General features: G+C 37.2%; 2 protein-coding genes across 2 annotated transcripts; one reads left to right on the top strand and one right to left on the bottom strand.

Moving 5' to 3' along the window:
* On the bottom strand, positions 2,702-5,822 carry LOC18770416 (trihelix transcription factor PTL). The gene is made up of 2 exons (XM_020569288.1): positions 5,100-5,822; positions 2,702-4,304 (listed from the first exon to the last, which is right to left on the bottom strand). Exons 1-2 carry the CDS (start codon positions 5,585-5,587, stop codon positions 3,158-3,160), a joined length of 1,635 nt encoding a protein of 544 aa, XP_020424877.1. The 5' UTR covers positions 5,588-5,822; the 3' UTR covers positions 2,702-3,157.
* Positions 16,742-18,150, top strand: LOC18769264 (ethylene-responsive transcription factor ERF024). The gene has a single exon (XM_007203321.2). It carries the CDS (start codon positions 17,262-17,264, stop codon positions 17,868-17,870), a length of 609 nt encoding a protein of 202 aa, XP_007203383.1. The 5' UTR covers positions 16,742-17,261; the 3' UTR covers positions 17,871-18,150.

Below are 18,627 nucleotides of genomic sequence, written 5' to 3'. Positions count from 1 at the left end.
CAGCGAGTGATTCTATAATGAGGCCTTAGATGAAACCCTATATTTTAATCGCTGAATCGAACTAAATATTTTGATCCAACGACTTATCAATTTAATTCAAATGAGATAGGGTTTTATTAAGGGCATAAAGCCCTCACTATAAAAATATTGAAGACTAGACTTGCAGAGCCTCTTCTGACAAAATAAAAAGACTTGCAGAGCCTCCTTTTAATTTTATTTTATTTCAAAAATTTCTTAAAAAAGGAAGGCAGATAAGGGGCTCGTATTTCTGTAGTTACTATAATATATAATATCAATGGTAGGTTTAATTGTCATGTAAGTGTAAAGATAGTTAAAAAGCAGTCAGGAAGCATGGCAAAGATTTCCCAATTTGGGGTAAGCTAGAAGCTGAAAAAGCAGAGCAGAAACACGACAGTCATATTTATTATTGCTTTTTCCTTTAGTGTTTTATTAGCTCAGTAAGTGGTCACATCAACAAGCATGAAGGCTGAAGCAAGCAAGGCAAAGCAAAGCAAAGCAAGCATCCCCAAAAAAAGCTGGTCTGCTTAAACTTCAGAGTTCTAAAATTGTCATGTAATTTCGTTTCCCTTTGACTGCTGCTGCTGCTTGGGTTGGAGAGAGTGGAGATTTTTCTTCTAAGTAGTAAAAAGAGAGATATAAAAAAATGGTGGTACTTGCAGAAAACTGTGACAATGACTGGCAATATGTCTATGTCTCCTCCCTTGTTTGGTTCCCCTGGTGGGAAGCTTCTTTACTCTTTCCTATGTACGGTCATGCTCATGAGTCTCTGTCTGTCTAAGAGTGATGATATTTGTATCCTCACACTGTGCTGTGTATTTGAGTGTCATATGACCCTTTTTCTCTGTTTGGATCATAATGGGCTCTCTGCACAAACGCAAGATTAAAGCTTCAATTGGATTGTGAAAAGCCCTTTTCCTAATTTAAAAAAAAGAACTGGTATTGGCACTCTCATAAATGTCATCATGTGCCGATGAGGGTTGGTTGAGTTAGTAAGAATCATTCTCTTTGCTATCCATACCTATGTTTAAGTCTCGCTGTCGACAATTTCTCTTGGTAAGTAATATGTAAAAACCAATAAAGGGGCTAAGGCCCCCTTTGTAAGTCCTCAAAGAGACCTTGATATGCCCTAGCCTTGGAATAGGGTAACCTCCCCTACCCCTAAATTTTTTTTTCATTTAAAAGAAAAAAAAATGTCATCATACACTATTCCCTTGTAATAACATAAGAAATTATATTCGGAGAAGTGCATGTCGTCTTTTTCGGAGTGCTAATAACAGTTATGTTACAAAGTTGGAAAAGAATCAAAGTCCTTTACTATCTTCTTTTTTTGGTGAATCTATTTGATGGGGAAATATCAATTAATGCCAAGCTTTATTTATGGGTGAGAGGACAAGAATCTTGGGTTTCCTAGCAAGCAAGGAACAAGAAGAGAGAAAAAATGAAGTTATCAAATTGATTTAGACAGAAGCACATAATCATTGATGTACTTACGGATAATACGAATTCAATTAATTCCTAAAACATAATATTAAGTAATTATATCGCCAAAACATTTCTCCCTTTGCAGAATGATATGTTGTTGGTCTGCTGATAATAATTTCTCTCTCTTTCTTATGTCTCTCTCATCCCTTCATTTACTACTCAATGCATATCAATCAATACTTTGAGTGCCTTTAATTGCAGAACATGACATCTTCCTGGTGAGGAGGAGGCTTCGTACATTTGCTTTGCTAAGCTGCACTGCACATATGCCTGCTTCCAATATTGTCAGTTTTCTATAGCTGTACCAGCCATGCCATGTCCAGACCAGAAGGCAACTTCCAAAGTAGCAAACGAATTTGCTTCCTTTTTCTTTTCTTTTTTATTTGGCAATCTCACATTTCTTCTTCTCTGTGTTTTGTGCCATATAGAGGAAAAATTTATGTGACACAATGCATCAAGCAAATATATATATTTCACTGTATATAAATAAAACAGCAGCAATATTCTTCAATTATTGTCTGAAGCAAGTAACTTTTTTTTTTTTAATGATGGAGGGATTTTAATATATATATTGTTCGTGTTAGTAAAGTGTTGGACAAAGTGTATATCTAGCTAGCTAGGTCGGATTGATAAGTAAGCTAATTGCATACGGTTATTTGGAACTTAAATTAAGCTCAATCAAAGCACCATAGTGAACTGTTTAACCACGAGATGCTATGCACAAGGAGATAGATTATTTACTTCATTAGTTTGTAACCTCTTTTTAAAACTACAAATCCTTTAATTTTAAGACAAAAATTATCACTTCCCCCAACCCCGAGTAGCCAAAAAGGCAAGAAATTAATTATCGTCTTAATATTTTGTTATAAGGTTTTAAGCTCAAACGGCCATGTCATTTCCGAAGAAGATATATAAACGTACAATTATAGTACTAGCATGAAAGGAGTTGGTATTAACACTTCAAAATAGTCATACTGGCGATGGAGTGAGTTGGTATTGAGGAAAGTTGGTATTTTGTTATAAGGTTTTAAGCTGGAATGACCGTGTCATTTCTGAAGAAGATATATAAACATACAATTATAGTATACTAGCATGAAAGGAGTTGGTATTAACACTTTAAAATAGTCATACTGCCGATGGAGTGAGTTGGTATTGAGGAAAGTTGAAATGATAAGAGTGCTAAAGAACTATTTTGGAGTTCTAATCAAATGGAGAATTAAATAAATAAAAACCCACAACAACAAAAGATGACATTTTCCTGATAAAGGAATTAAATCTTTGCATAAAAGAGACTAGGATGATGATAACAAAACACTAGCTAGCAACACTGTAACCTCTCCCTTCCCCAATAAAATTCCAGAAAGAAAATAAAATGCTTTATTCCCCTCTAAAATTTTCATGTCTTTAGTCCCATTAAAACATCACTCAGACCCTATACATAAATAATCCTCATCAGTTAGCTCCTTGCTTACAATATTGTAAGCCCCACCTCACATGAGAGAGAGAGAGAGAGAGAGAGAGAGAGGGGTATATTTTCAAATTTCTGAAACCCCATAATCAAAGTCAAACCTCTCCTTTGAAAACACACACTGCTAGTTAAAGCAACTGAACAAGTTGTCTTCTGCCTTTCTGCTAGCTGATCTACCACATGACCTCACTGGTTTTGGCTTCCCTTGCTGAGCTTCAGTCCATAGTTTTCCCACAAGTTCTCTCCTTCACTCATCAAGAAGGGAAAACAATTATCCTGCACTGCATTTCCCACATTTGCATTGCCACAAGGAGAATTATTAGACCCATCATTATTACCACCTTGCTCATGGTCATTCATTTCAGCACAATACCCTCCTTGACTACTATACAATGAGGAACAAGACTCATTGTTCTGAAAGTAACAAGCTGAGCTTTTTGAATTCACATTCTCCTTGCGCTTCTTATTCAACAACTCCCTTGCACTACTAGTGTTATGAACAATTTGATCATGATCAGAACTAGTCTGATGATGATGATGATGATGATGATGATGCTGATCATGATCATGATCAGGTGATGGAGAACTATAGTTAGCCTTTGCTTGATCTGTTGATGATGATCCTCCTGTTAGCTTGTGCAATGCCTCCATCAAAGCCTTGTCCCTTGCTTCAATCCAAGCCCTCTCTTTGGCCCAAAACTTGTGCTCTTTTTCAACCCTCTCCACTTCTTGCTTTCTCCACTCCTCCTCTCTCACCATCCTCTCCCTCTCCTTTTGCTCAAGAGTTCTCATTAACCTCTCCAGCCACTCCTCTTGTTTCTCCATCAGCTTCCTCATTTGTGCATCAATGAACTCTTTTATCTTCACCTTCCAACCCCTCCCACCTCTTCTCTTCCTCATCGTCTTGATGTCCGGAGAGTCATCATCCATCGCGGCCGCGCTGACATCATTGTTGTCCTGATCTTCCGACGAGGAGGTGTCGAACTCGGAGGAATTCGAGAGGCTTAGGCTGTCACAGTGCTTTTGATCAGTTGAGTGATGATAGGGAGTAGTGATCTCTTGATTGGCTTGAGCGTTGATCGTTGTTTGGTAACGAAGATTATTGTTATTACTGTTATTACCAATGAAATGGGCTTCTGGGAGTGAAGTTGATACTACGGAATTGGTGGTTTCTCCGTAGAGAGCTTCAAGCTGTCGAAAGAAGCGATAATTCTTACCATCTTGTCTTCCAGCCTTTCCTTCCTTTGTCTTCTTGTAATACTTGTACAAATTTTCAAATTTCTCTCTACATTTTTTCCCACTTCTTTGATACCCATGTTCCTCACACATGATCCTGCACCAAATTAATTACTTAATCAACATGAGGAAGACAATTAAAAAAAACCCCCTACAAGAAATTCAATACTTGATAATAGTAAGGAACCCTAAATTGAATTCCAAAATGGACTAGTCTAAAAACACACAAAAAAAGTTGTGGCCATGTGAATTAATTCATGGTCCTTTGCTTTCCTAATGCTGATGTTCTAAGAATTCCGTGTGGTTTCCTTTTGCCGAGCAACTACAGTACTTATTCGAGACAAAAGGATATGACCATTCAAATTTGTGAACAAAATAATGGCTAGTCTTATGTGGGGGGAAGTACGTTTCTTGTAAATCATGTCTTTTCCATATCAGATAAAAAGCCAGTTGATTCACAGTAGCCAAGCATGGAAGAGGCCACCCATTATTTGGGTAAAAAAAAAGACAAACAAATACTTGCATTTAAAAGAAGGGTCGCGTTTTGAAAATAGAAAACGTATAGAAAGAAAAGAAAAAAGAAGTGATTAAGTAACCATTTTGCACAACACGAAAGCCATCATCAGATCTCGAAATGAAGTAATCAAAAGAAAAGAATAGCACCTGGGTTTCCAACTGAACTTCCTTGTTCAGTCATTTTCCAACTCCAAACAAGGAAAAAAGTTTGAATAAATAAATAAATTGCTATCCAAAACAATTCTTTCACCGTCCAATTAAGAGAAACCACAAACCAAGAAAACCAAGAACAAAAAAAGAAAAAAGGATGAGAAAATTGTAGGGTAGGGCAGATAATATTTAGTACAAGTGTGTACGTATGTATATGTAAACGTACCTAGAGACCTCATCCCAGAGGGGACCCTTTTGGTTGGCCTCTTTGAACTTAAAATCAAGCCGGGATCGGATCTCTAGAAGTGTGAGAGTCTCCTGCCTCGGCCATCTTCCAGACCCTCCAATATCGCCGCCAGCCTCGGCCTCCATTAACCCACCACCACCACTGAGAGAAGCAGTAACAGTGGCACTATTAGCAGCAGCACCGCCTCCAGCAGCAGAATCTGGAGAGCGGAACTCGTGATGGTGGAGCCCACGAGGGTTGATGATATGATGATCATGCGGCTGAGGACGGCCCATCATCATCAGCTGCTCATAGTGATGGTGCTGCTGATGATGATGGGCTGGTGGAGCCGTGAGAGGCGGAACTCGGTGGCTCGGGAAGAGCTCCGTGGCGGCTTGTAAGGGGATGGAGGGAAAGTGGGCCCTACTTCCTCCTCCGTTCATGAGCTGCCGGAGGTCTGACATGTTGTACTGGTCCTCCATTTCCATGGAGAAGTAAAGAAGCAATAGCAGAAGAATGGAGAAAGAGAAAACACAAGTTGGTTTAGGAGAAGGAGTGTTGAGAGAAAATGAAGTGAAGGAAAAAAAAAGGTGTGTTTTTTAGGAGAGAGAAAGAGAGAGGAGAGAGAGAGAGCGGCAGAGTCGGATCGTGTCGTTCACGAAAAAGCTCGAATTTAAGCACAGGACAATGGTCCCATGTCTGTGTCAAAGTGTATGTGTGTGTTTATGTATCTATACGTCTAGTGACTCACTGCCCTTCTCTCTCTGTGTCCACAGCGTGGGATTGGGAGTGTTTGGACACAGGGATAAGCAGAGCTGCAACTTGGACAAGGCTTTTCGCTTTGGATATGGGATTTTGCGAGGGAGTATGCGGGTGTAGGAAGGGATGGGTGGGCGGAAGAATCAATGATCGACACGTGTGAGGATGGGAGTGGATGGCAAGAAGGTTGTGGCGTGCTGACGCGTGTACAGTGCATGGGATCCGATCGGGGACTTTTGACCAAATTGCCTGTTTACTGGCAAGTTTTCGGGCGTGCTGCCAACGACAGACCGCCACGTCAGGCTTTTAACGTGGGAGGGTTTTTGTAGACAGAAGTAGTGTATGAAGAAACAAAATGGGCCAAAACGGGGTGTTTTGCATGAACGGTGTGCCGTTTGTGGAAAACGGGAAAAAAAGGGTTGTCGTTTAGAGAGGGAGAATCGTTTTGGGAGACGGTTTAAGGATGAGAAAAAGGTCAAAGATCACTTTGGGGATGGGGTGGTTTTTGAGAGATGCATATGGGCTGACCTGACCAGCGCACTTGAATCCAAATATATGCATCTCTCTGCCTCTTTTTGTATTTTTCATGGGTACCTCTCTTTAAGGAGAGGCTCTGATTCTGTGCCTCATTTTGATGCATGGCCTTAGGTTTAGATGTACGGGTTCTCTACCACTAGAGCTACAAGTTTCTGTGTACATTTTTAATCCAAATATCCGTCTTGCATTTTTCATAATCATAATTGTCTGCATAAACAACTTCGATTTGTAGTTTGTACGTATCACATATAAGAAGAGTATATGTTCCCATGTTGGGTCGAAATTATTAGGTCATGGAGGCACAGCCTATTTGACATTATTAAAGTTGAAACCCTTTGTATATATTGGTCAAAGTCAGTTGACCAGTTTCTTAAACTAATAAATAACTCGTACCACTTTTGTGGCACTTGCATGTGTTTCTAAACTTGGCGATCAAAGCATATAATTTTTTTTTTATATCGGCGGTACATTTTTTTCCACCAAAAAAACGCATCAAAATCAAACTTAATTATGATATATTTCCTAATCATTATTAAATATATTTACTTGGAATAGGACTTTTTCTGCTCCATTTTTAATCTATGACTTTATCATCTTTGTTGTTCACCAAATGTCACGTCTCAAGCAAGACTTATGAATTTTTAAAAGAATGTGCAATTTTAAAAAGCTAAACACTCTTTGTGGATTGAACATCTAAGACTTTTTACATAGATTGACCTTATATCCTTTCATGCATTCATATCATATAAGTGTTAGAGATATTAAAATATTTTTTTTTAAATTCATTAAATTAAAAAGTTAAAAAAAAAGAGGGTTCACTGCTTTTTTCATAATCATTTGCATTAAAAGTTGCCTCCATGCTTCCAATATCTTGTTGATGCACCAAGGGGCATGTCCCAAGTGCCTAAGAACATCATATCAAAATAATATTTTACCTTGGAAATTATTTTATTTTATTTTATTTCTGAAGTACTTTATATCTAATGGAAGAGTTATTTTTAAAAAATTTATTTTGCATTGAAAATTGAGGATTTCTTATTTGGACAATTAAGACTTCTTTGGCTAGACATATTTTCACTAAGATTTTGTCTTTTGGCGGCATATTCGTTCATTGGCTTTTGATATAAAGTCAAGTCTACCATGTGGCATATGTTCACATCATTTACTTGGATGTTACGTATATAACCATGAAATTAAGGAGGCCAGTATTCTAGGGGGTTTCCAACCCAAAATCACTGGGTGATGAGGCGAGTGTCTTAATTACTTACAGTATCCATCAGGGTTGTCTTAGAGATTTTGAGGGTCTTGTGCGAAACTTAGATTGGGCTCCAGCCAAGAATCGAACTCTGGCGCTTTTGTTAAATGGATATGCGCTCTAGCCAAACCCGCTAGACACCATCTTGTGCAAATGCTCAGCATACTATACTATATATACAATTCCTATAATATTAAAATATACATATAAAGAATTTTTTTTCGAGGACCCTTAAAAATCGGGGGCCTTGTGCTGTGGTGCCATTTGCACCACCCCAAGGCCACCCATGGTACCCGTCCTCGCATTAAACAGAAGAAATTGCTACTCATATAATATTTCTGTAAATTTAATTATTTGGCAATGAAAGAAATTGTATTAATTGAAGAATTATATCTGATACAACAAATTTTCCATTGAGAACATAAAGTCTCTTGCTTAACATTTTATCTAAAACTATAATCCTTCCCATATATATTATCAATCGAATAATTAGATTTGGATTATCAAACATTAATACACACTATTTAAACACACTATTAATAATTTCACCTCAAAAACCTTGCAAAACGGGGCCAAAAAAAAATCAAATAATTGAAGAATTAATTATGTAAAAATAGTGGAGCTGAGCTGATCAGTGCTGATGATTCCCACGTCATCTCAGGGAGTGTACCCCAGTTAATCTCAGACCGTTGGACCATCCATGATGAGATAAATATCAAAGCTAGCCCATGTGATTAGCAGCAGTCGATGGCGGTGCCTGTGTACAGCAGTTCTACTGACAATTTTGTACTACATACCTCCTTTATCATTTAATACGGCTGCCTTTTCTCGTCGCTCGCTTTCATACTTGCTATAATTCATATTTCTCATAATTGGACAATCATTAATTCCAAGGTTTCTTTGTTTAACATTGTGGTTATGAACTTCTACAAAGGAAGTTTTCCTCTTATAAACTTGTAATTGCATTGTAGTTTTTATTTAATGTTTGATCGGTTTAAATTACGAAACTAAATGTTTTCGCAATGATATAAAGATGTGAATTATAAATTCGATAAGGTATAATTTATTGCGTTTTGACGTGCTAATGATATAATTAGAAGACCTAACTTAAAGGATTACATGATTTGAACGTCCACCATTTCTCAAGTCTCCCGATTTGTTGCAAATAATCCTTGGTTTTCCTGGTTTTGTTTTTGGTTTTGAGAAAGTGTGTATGGATTAAGTGAAGAGTTAAATGAAAGAAATAATAGAAGGAAGGGTATGGGGACGTAGTGTACAGAAGAATCTCAGTCTTTTCGTGTTTCTGAGTCGTAAGCAGTCTGAGATGTTCAGAGAGCCTCAGATCTGATAGCTTGCTTTTGAAGCAGCAGAACGTTCCATCCATGCATATGCACAATAATAATATCAACAAACAACAAAATCAATAATTATAATTTACAATTTTTTTATAAAAAGAAAAGGGTGCACGAGTGGCCCATAAACCACGCTGATCAGGTGCTGCAGCCTACCCCTACCCAATCTCTCTTCTTATTATAGCCATTGGCTACCTGTGGGGCCAGCTGACGTGGCACCATCGAGGACTGAATGATTGGGTGCTCGCGTTTGGTGATGAGCTAGCCCATGGCCCTATGGACCTAGGGGAGGGACAGTGTGAGCAGAAAAACTTAGTTACAACAACTATAAAAAAAAAAATTATTATTTATATCATAATTATATTAATTAAAAACAACAAAATAGTAATATCTCTCATTTTATGCAGTGTGTTTTTCAAGTATATATGAGAGGAAGACGAAGAACCTTTTGCCTAGACAAAAAATTGGGGGAGGTGGGGGTCCCATTGATGTAGCTGGCAATCACATCTGTGATGGCTGGATCGGTGATGGACGGACAGGATTGATGGATGGATGAGGACATTTCAAAGGGGGAGACAGACAAACACACAAGGAAGGCAGAGAGAGAGAGAGAGAGAAAATAAAAGGACCTCTTTACTTTTCTCATTGATTCTTTTAGGCTCTAGCTACATGAAATAGCATAGGATTATCCAACTTGTGCATGTAAATCTCAAAAAGGAGTTGAGCCCAAAAGCATGAAAGTCCTCCTCCTTTTTTTCTCTTTTTTCAATCTTTGCTTTTTTGGTAGAGATCTGATTGCTCAGATTTGAATCTCATAAAGCATGTCAACTATAGATATATATTTTTTTGGTGGATTTAGAATTTAGATGCATGCATGTACCATTTTCAAAATTGTTTTTGAGCATGAAGATTTTTTTTTTTGAATTTAGGGTTCTTAAGGGTAGTCTAGTGCCCTAGTTTTGTAAGGTTGTAGAGGGAGAGTGTCCTAGAGGTCTTCAATTGTTCCTATTTCACTTACCCTTTGTCACATCACTCTTCAGGCAAATATTTAGAAAATTAAAATTATTATCAGAATGATGTCGGCCCTTCATGTGGTTGATAAACTGACATCCATGTCCATCCACCGTACAGCATTGGTTTCAGTAAGCTATTTAGGTAGCATAAAATATTGCAAATGTACATTCTTTTCTGAATAAATAAATCACACCCTTGGGCACAAAGAAAAATAAGTGGCCTTCATATTTTTGGTTGAATCCTATACTTTAGGTGACAATTACTCACACGATAACTTGTAAATTACACGAACATCTCACGCATACAAACGATAAACTTATAATCTCATATATCACGATAAATGAGTTTCATATGAATAAGTAATTAAAACATGTTATAAGTTTGGCTATTACTCAACACAAACACAAAATGACAAGACAGTGTTGCGGCCACCTATAGAACAAATGGGAAGAACTTTAACTTGTAGAAACTGTTTAATTAAGTTAATGATGTTACATCTACTTGTATTTTCAAGATGAAACACTGTATAAGCACAGCATGCAAACTTTATACGGCATACAATAGGTATGTGTCGACTTCCGATTGGAGCAAGGGAGAATCCATAACAGATGTTATAGCTGACAGTAAAGCTCGTTTCATCCAATGAAAGACCAAAACTCAGCTGCTCAATGTGGTCGTGACCGCACGAGAAGAAATGTTGTTCATCAAAATCAAATGTGGGGCAAGTTTGATGATAGCTGTGGGGCCCCATTGCATGATAATGAAAGGTGTTGATAAGGATTGTTGAATAATTACAGCAAGAAAGAAAAGGATAATGTGACATGAAAAAGTGGTAATTAGGGAAGGTCATTGGGTTAGGGAGAGGAAAGATTAGTCAAAGTAGGGTTTAATTAGATGGCCGGAAAACATATCGGAGAGGGCATAGGATTTGCCAACTAAGGGTTTTAGCTTTTGGGTTGCTGGTGGCTGAAAGTTGTCTTATCGGTATATGGGAGTGAGTTGTCACCCTAAAAAGCTTAATCATGAATCTTGAGAAAGTTGGAGGCTTTGATTTAAGTATTAATTAAAGGAGGATCTTTTTATTGGCAAAAGTATCTTTGTTTTGAATCATAAAGTCCCATCCAATATGGACAATTAGTGCCTTTGAGAGGTTTGAGAGACAGCAGGTTTTTAATTCTTGTGTGTGATATCAATGAATCTCAAGGTTTATTTATTTAGTTAGTATGATCTATCATCGTCTCGTCTATCTGTTTCGTCAAGTGAATAACACTCAAATTTATGTGATTTTTGCTCATAGTCATAGCCTCATAGGGTTGCTGCTTATTTCAACATGAATCCAGGTGGATTGGGAATTTTGGACAAGAACTTTCAAAAAGTCCAACTCAAAATTCAAACAACAAAACTGAGAGATTCTTCTTTAGGGTTGTTTGAGCCTAATTTTTATATCATCCAACCCGTACATCATGATACCACGATTGGCTGTTGGATAAGTGCTAGTCATATTTTCCTTTTCAATCAATGAAAATGAAAATTTTGAATTTGGGGATCTGTTCTAGTTTTGGAAGAAATGAACACCATAACATCAGCCTGTTCTTGAGTGCTAGTCCTCAACATTGAATCATGCATGCAACAATGAGGGTTATGGAAGATTTTCCACTGGGTTTCGTGGTCTTGAACTTTGTCTGTTTCAAACTTTTATTTGAGACTAGAAAAATATGAAGTTGAGACTAGAAAAATAACATAAGACTAGAAAAATGAGAGAACGATGAGAAATAATATAAAAACAACGAGAAGACAATTTGAAGCCAAACTTCCAAGTTAGCTTAACGAGAATAATTGAGCTCTTATGGAGTTCAGATTGGGCCATCTGTTGCGTGGAATTTCTTGGGCTTGGCCCTCTTCATCTATGTTCCCAAATCAGCCTAAGCTACTATGCTGGAGCCCGACCCATCATTCTTATCGGGCTTAACGCCAGTTTACAATTTAGACTAATCCAAGATTTGATGACTGAAAAACTTAAAAAAAATGAGAAGAAAAAAGAAAACTAAAGTGAATACAAGAAAATGCACAAACTCTAAATGCAGAGATTGAGAACTCCATTACTTAAGAAATGTACACCAGATGTGTTCCATATAAAAACAGGAGCCAGTTGATTCAATTCTACGTTTCCAAAATGGAGTCCGCAAATCTATGTAACTTGTGCTTTGCATGTCGACTGATAAATGTTAATTTCAACATGTAAGCTATTTTTTCAACAAAACCGTGGCGCACACACACGGGAATTACACGGCTAAAGGTTTTGCATAATTCAAAGCAGCCTCAAACTTTTTGCTTCATATATAACACTTTACAGATCAACTCCTTGAAGAAACCCAGATTATACATATATATTTAGCCTTATCTAAATCATTTGTCTGCGGCGGTGTCTCTTTCAGAGTGTGACATTCATGCTCTCTAAGACTCTGGTTATTGTGGGGGGCAGCACCCACAATTCACTCCCAAGCCACATACTCACTCGGCTTAGATAGATCATCATCGATAAGGCATCACAAACAAGTACTGTTGTATTGAGTTTGAGGCACTACATGTCACCAACCATCAAGTATATATGATCTATTTTGGTCCTCTGGTAATGATGTTATCAAGACCTGGGGGTGTACGGATAGACAGGCAAACAATATTATAATATTTTGGCTATCACTTTTTATATAACTTTGCAATTCTCAACTACCTTTTGTCTCCCTCCCTCCCTCATCACTTTCTCTCTCCTCCTCAATTGGAACAGTTGTTGTTGGACAAGACGGATTCACCAAGTGTATAGTATACAGCGTTTTTTTGTATGCAATTACAACCATCTTCTTCTTAGAGACGTGAGTCGCGTAATTAGTAAGGAGAAGAAAAACTTCGCATATATGCAAGGAATTTCTTTCTCAATGGAGAGAGATTGATGTCTCACAAGACAGAATTTCAATATATGTATGTACACCTATAATTAAATTATTCCCACATAAGGATCGTTCACGTACGACTCTCATGCAGCTTTTATATAGATAGTAAGCTTTTGGAGGGTGGGGGTTTTTTCTAAAAATAAAATACATATATTGAAGCTAAGAGATAGGTTAGAAGTTGGTTGCCTGCAGCTGCAAAGTTGGTGGAAAAGGCAACCCTGTTGGTCAAGAAAATTAATGATGGTATTGTCCCAAATGCATGCACTTAAGTCGCTTCTTAGTGCTACAATTAGAGATTGCTAGTGAGAGCTAATTAAGTGGGTAGAAGGTGTTTGTGAAAACCATGTGATGGGTTTTGCTACTTGGCCACTGGTGTGACATAACAAAAAATTAATGTAGAAATTAAACCCATGTAGCCATTAATTATATTGGATTCACTCATGTTGGTATGTCAATTATGTGTTTACTTGTCATGCTTAACAGTGGATCAATTGTCCCTGATGGAAACTGTTTTTGTTGGTTTTGCTATCATGTTCTGTCATATCTCATATGGTGAGTTATTCAGATTGATGTAGTTGTGCAACAAATAACTCTTTATAAATGTAGAGGTTTGAATTAATATACATGGGTGCTTATAGAATAAGGTACTTATATCAGTTCTAAGGAGTTAGAACATGTTTATGATTTTGAATAATGTCTACCATTTATGCGACAATTAGTTTTGGGATGGATGCTCTAATTCTACACTACTAGAAAACCTCAATATAAGTCACGGATACACCCGCGGCTTATATTTATGTTCGCAACATACTATGGCTAAGCTCAAGTAAAATTGGCCACGTGTCATTGCAAGGATAGACCTACGAAGGGGCTTAACTGGGCTTTAGCCCAATGCTGGTTTTGTACTATAGTCTTTATTGTACAACAAAATCCACTACAATTAAATATTAGCCCACTTATCTTTTAGAATTCAGCCTATCATAGCCATCCAAATCAGATTTTTTTTTTCTCTTCTACCCATTGAAATCCTATCATATTTTCTATATTAAAAAAATATAATCCTACCATATAATATTTATTACCCAAAAATTCCTGGTTATAAAAGATCTCCCAAAACCAAAAAATATTTAGCCCACATGTAGAAAAATTCTTGAGTCCGCCATTGTGTCAGTGGCTTATGTTAAGTAAGTAAAGAAACTTGCCATTTTTTCCTTTTTGTACGTCCTCCCAGTGTAAGGAAAAAAGATCATTATCTCATGGCCTATAGTAGGTAATTTTTTTATTAAAATATCTAACACTACCAATTTTTTTATTCATGCACGTTCTCCAAGTGTTAGTGAAAAATTATTTTATTTAACATATATAAAATTGGCCACAGATGGAGTGGGGCCCACGCCAACCAACAACTGGCCATGGGCTAGCTGTGGCAAAGTGTTACATGGGCCACCACTTCAGTGGCTAATTGTTTTCCAGCCATATATTACGAGCCACTGATGCACAGTAATCGTGGACATTACATACGAACGGCCATTGCTAGTTTGTTGTGACTAGGCAAATTGTGGCCTTAGCCTTTTTTTTAGTAGTGCTATCTGGTAACAATATTAGTTTTGGGTGAGATTATCATTTTCCTCAAATGATTAATTTATAATTTTTTGAGAGAGAATTTGACACATGAAACTAGTGAACATGATTTATTAATTGGGAAGGGAAATTCAAACTTGAAATATTTTTAATATTAGAAAGAGTTATACCACTTATCGAAGAGCTAGTTGGTCACCCGATGAACATGACTTTATGGTATTTTTTTAGTCATATCATTCAAGTTGGTTGTTAAAAGGTCTAAAGAATTAAAAATTACAATAATTTAGCTATATCATTCAATTTATGCATATTGAACATTTTGTCATACTTATAACTATGAGGTCGTTCTATGATGAGAGTGCCAGTGACGGAGCCAGAATTTCACATTAGAGGGGCCCTTCATAAACCTTGTCTTCTCTTCATAATTATCATGAATTTCATATTTTAAATTCGTTAAATACTAATATCATCATCTAAATTATTAAGGACTTCAAATTTGATAATTTATATTCCAAAAGAGAAAAAAAAAATTGAAAAAAGGAGTTCATAAAGCGCAATATCCCAACTCATACATAAAAAAATGAGGAAAATAAAAAAATTCACAAAGCTTTAAACAAAAGTGGAAGAGAAAGAAAGGTTAAAACTTTAGAGCACTTCCAGCAGTGCCCCCCCAGCCCGGGCAATAGGGGGCCTAAGCCCCAGTTTGATGTTCCAATGGGCTTCTACAGCCCGGGCAGCGCATGGGTCCCAGCAAACCGGGCTAGCCCAAAGGCAAGAATAGCCTGGGATGTTGTATGGGTTTGCTGACGTCAGCGATGATGTTAGCAACGAAAAAAATTTAAAAAAATCTAAAAAAATACTAAGAATTTTAGAATTTTTTTAAATAAATACTTAGTCATATTCTTTACTTCCCACACCAAAAATCTATACAAATTCCTCTCATCATATTTCATGTGAATAGTGGTTGCCCTTGGATTGCCATGGCAATAGGTGGAAACACCAAAAGCCTTTTGCAAGGACTGTCACTATTCACGTGAATAGAAACAACCCTTGCCTTGCCCTTTGCCATGGTAAATGGGTGGAAGTGCTCTTAGGAGTTTTTAGTGCAAATATCATTAACTAACCTAGAAGATTTAAGGGAGATAAGTAAAAGAGAGACCAAGAAATTTTATGGTTAATTTGTAGACAAAAAAGAAGCTAATATATTATTTTATTTTAGGGTAAATATTCTAAAATTAATCTAATATATTATAATATTATATATCATATATAATATACAAATAAAAAAGGTAAAAATGGAGTTGGAGCTTGGGACCACACTAGTCTCATGCTGGCTCTGTCGCTAAATGGTGCCATATATGGATCATAGATGTGGACCTTTATATTAGCCCCATGATTCATCTGAATAGTAACTTTACTTAAGTTTAATGAAATGATCATATGACTAATAAGAATGTCCACATAAAAGATCCGTACATGACACATTCACTATAAAATTTCGCATATAAGTATATATTAATATTAAGTCGCAAAGGGCTAACCTTCTCCGATGATGGACTAACCCAAAATAGAGGAGGATTGGGCCAGGATGTCTTAGGCCTTGAGATTCTTCGGTTCAATAAGTACTTCCTTTGTTTCCTCAAGGTTGCTAAAAGAATTTATATATACATAAAAGTACACATAACTTTATAGATATTTTAATTACTTAGATAAAAGATTTAATCCAACCAAAAGGAGTTCAAGTCTAGATTCAACTCAGAGTTCGAATCCTGTGTTGACAGTTAGACTTAGTGGTAATCTTGTTTTTATAACTAAGACTGTGGTTTTAGACTTCCATTTCATTATGTATCCAATATAAATCCTATATATTAAACCTTAAACCCAAAACGAGGTCATCTTCAACTCGAATATGGTTGGTTCCTTGGTTCCAGCTATAAGCTTAGGTTTGGCTTAGATCTTTCACCTTCACCCAATCGAGTTTAACTTAATTATATAAAAATAAAATAAAATCGCGACACGAGATGCGATGTCACTGTCACATACAATATATAATTTTTTATATGAGATGCTTGTTAATCTAGAGTATCTACATGTATATGTAGTTGGCCATCGTGCCTTGTACATAGAGCTGGCTAGGCTAATCCTAAAATTTTCTTTGGGTGAATCATGTGTATATGGGCTATATTTTCTTTGCCATATAAATTTATATATTAATTAACCAAGTTGCAATATAGGTGATAGATTTTTTACACACATCAATCCCAAAGAGTGGAAGCTCAACACTCTAACCAATATATGTCACGTCCATCACATTTTTACTGTCAATATATTCCTTGAATGGAATTATCGGCCTGAAAAGATATGAAACCCCTCATTATTATAATCAAATCTTTGTTAGAAAGATCAGAGTAAAGTGGGGTGACATATATAGAAGATCTTAATGCCCCAAACACCACTGTTCTCTTGACGTTTGAGGCAGTCTTTTTGCTATGTACTAAAACGCAGGCCAACCCAGAAGTCCATCCAACACAAAAAAAGCTGGCTTACACCCCAAATCTCTTCACAGCGCAGTTCATCAACAACTGGTTTGCACTTTCTCCTTCTATCCCTCAAACTCTTCACCTATCTCACAATTCAGATTCATCATTACTGAATCCCCTTTCCTCCCCCCCATTTAAATGGCTTCTCCCATCAACTTCCAACCGCCATCTCCACCATGCACACATCAAACAGCACATCTTCAAGCAGTACTACTAATACTACTACTACTTCCACCACCCCGGGGCGTCACCCAACTTATCGGGGTGTGCGCCGCAGGAGCAGTGGAAAATGGGTGTCTGAAATCCGGGAGCCAAGAAAGCCTAATAGGATTTGGCTAGGCACATTTCCCACTCCGGAAATGGCTGCGGTTGCTTATGATGTTGCAGCTATTGCCCTCAAGGGTCAAGATGCCGAGCTCAACTTCCCCAACTCGGCTTCCTCGTTGCCCGTGCCAGCCTCTAGTTCCTCACGTGACATCCAGGCGGCGGCAGCCTCCGCTGCAGCTGCTATAGGAGCAGCGGCGGCCGCCATGGGAGTGGGAAATGATGATTCTCATTCAAGAACTGAGGTGCAGGCTCAGGGTCATAGAACAATTGAGGCTGCTGATAGAGTTGCGTTGAGTGATCATCAGTTTGTTGATGAGGATCTGATCTTTGACATGCCTAACGTTCTGGTGAACATGGCTGAGGGAATGCTTCTTAGCCCTCCTCGCTTGGACATAGCTGATGATGATGTTGTTGGTGCTGATCAAGAAGATGATCAGAACCTATGGAAATTTAATTGAAATCCCATCTTATATCAATATCCACCATGGAAAAAAAAATGAAAAAAAACCCAAAATAATAAAATAATAAAAAGACCTTGATGTATATGAGGGGGGAGTCTCACATTCAAAACTTTGAAATTAGTATATGGCATGTCTATGCAGCATATATCTCGACGGAGAATATGATTGTGGTGTGTGTGTTTTTTTATTAGACTTAATCTGCAGGATTTTCAATATTAGGAGTTGCTTTGTATTTCCATCATGTTCCTTCATCAGTTGCAGAATGTGCAATGGAAGGACCACGTGTTTGATAAAGTTTTTGAGCTAAGTGCTTGAGTTGTTTCAATATCAGACAATGAAATGAAATATCTCATCCACCTTTGAATATTTGGCAAATATGTAGAGATGTCTCACCTTAAAATGATCATGTGTTTCTCTTTCTATCACTCTGCAGAGACCAGAAATGGTTGTTTTCAGGGTTTTGCTTGTGCTTATGAACCGATAACCTTAACTGCCGCCACCTACTAATCTATCAAGAAATCATGCAGAGCCTTCCACAAGTTATACATAGACAAAGCTTTACTGATAACTTTTCCAGAGAGCTTGAAGCAGATAAGTAAAAGCCAGAGCCTTCCACAAGTTTGAAGTTATATATACATAGACAAAGCTTTACTGATAACTTTTCCAGAGAGCTTGAAGCAGATATGTAAAAGCCGCCATGAAATTGATCTGCAACAGATTTAAAATGGAAAGAAGATGATTCTAGAATTGCCCA

This window comes from Prunus persica, chromosome G7 (genome assembly GCF_000346465.2).
Source record: "Prunus persica cultivar Lovell chromosome G7, Prunus_persica_NCBIv2, whole genome shotgun sequence".
Classification (NCBI taxonomy): domain Eukaryota; kingdom Viridiplantae; phylum Streptophyta; class Magnoliopsida; order Rosales; family Rosaceae; genus Prunus; species Prunus persica.
Note: the sequence above shows the minus strand (reverse complement) of the source record. Positions and strands in the feature narration are given on the sequence as shown.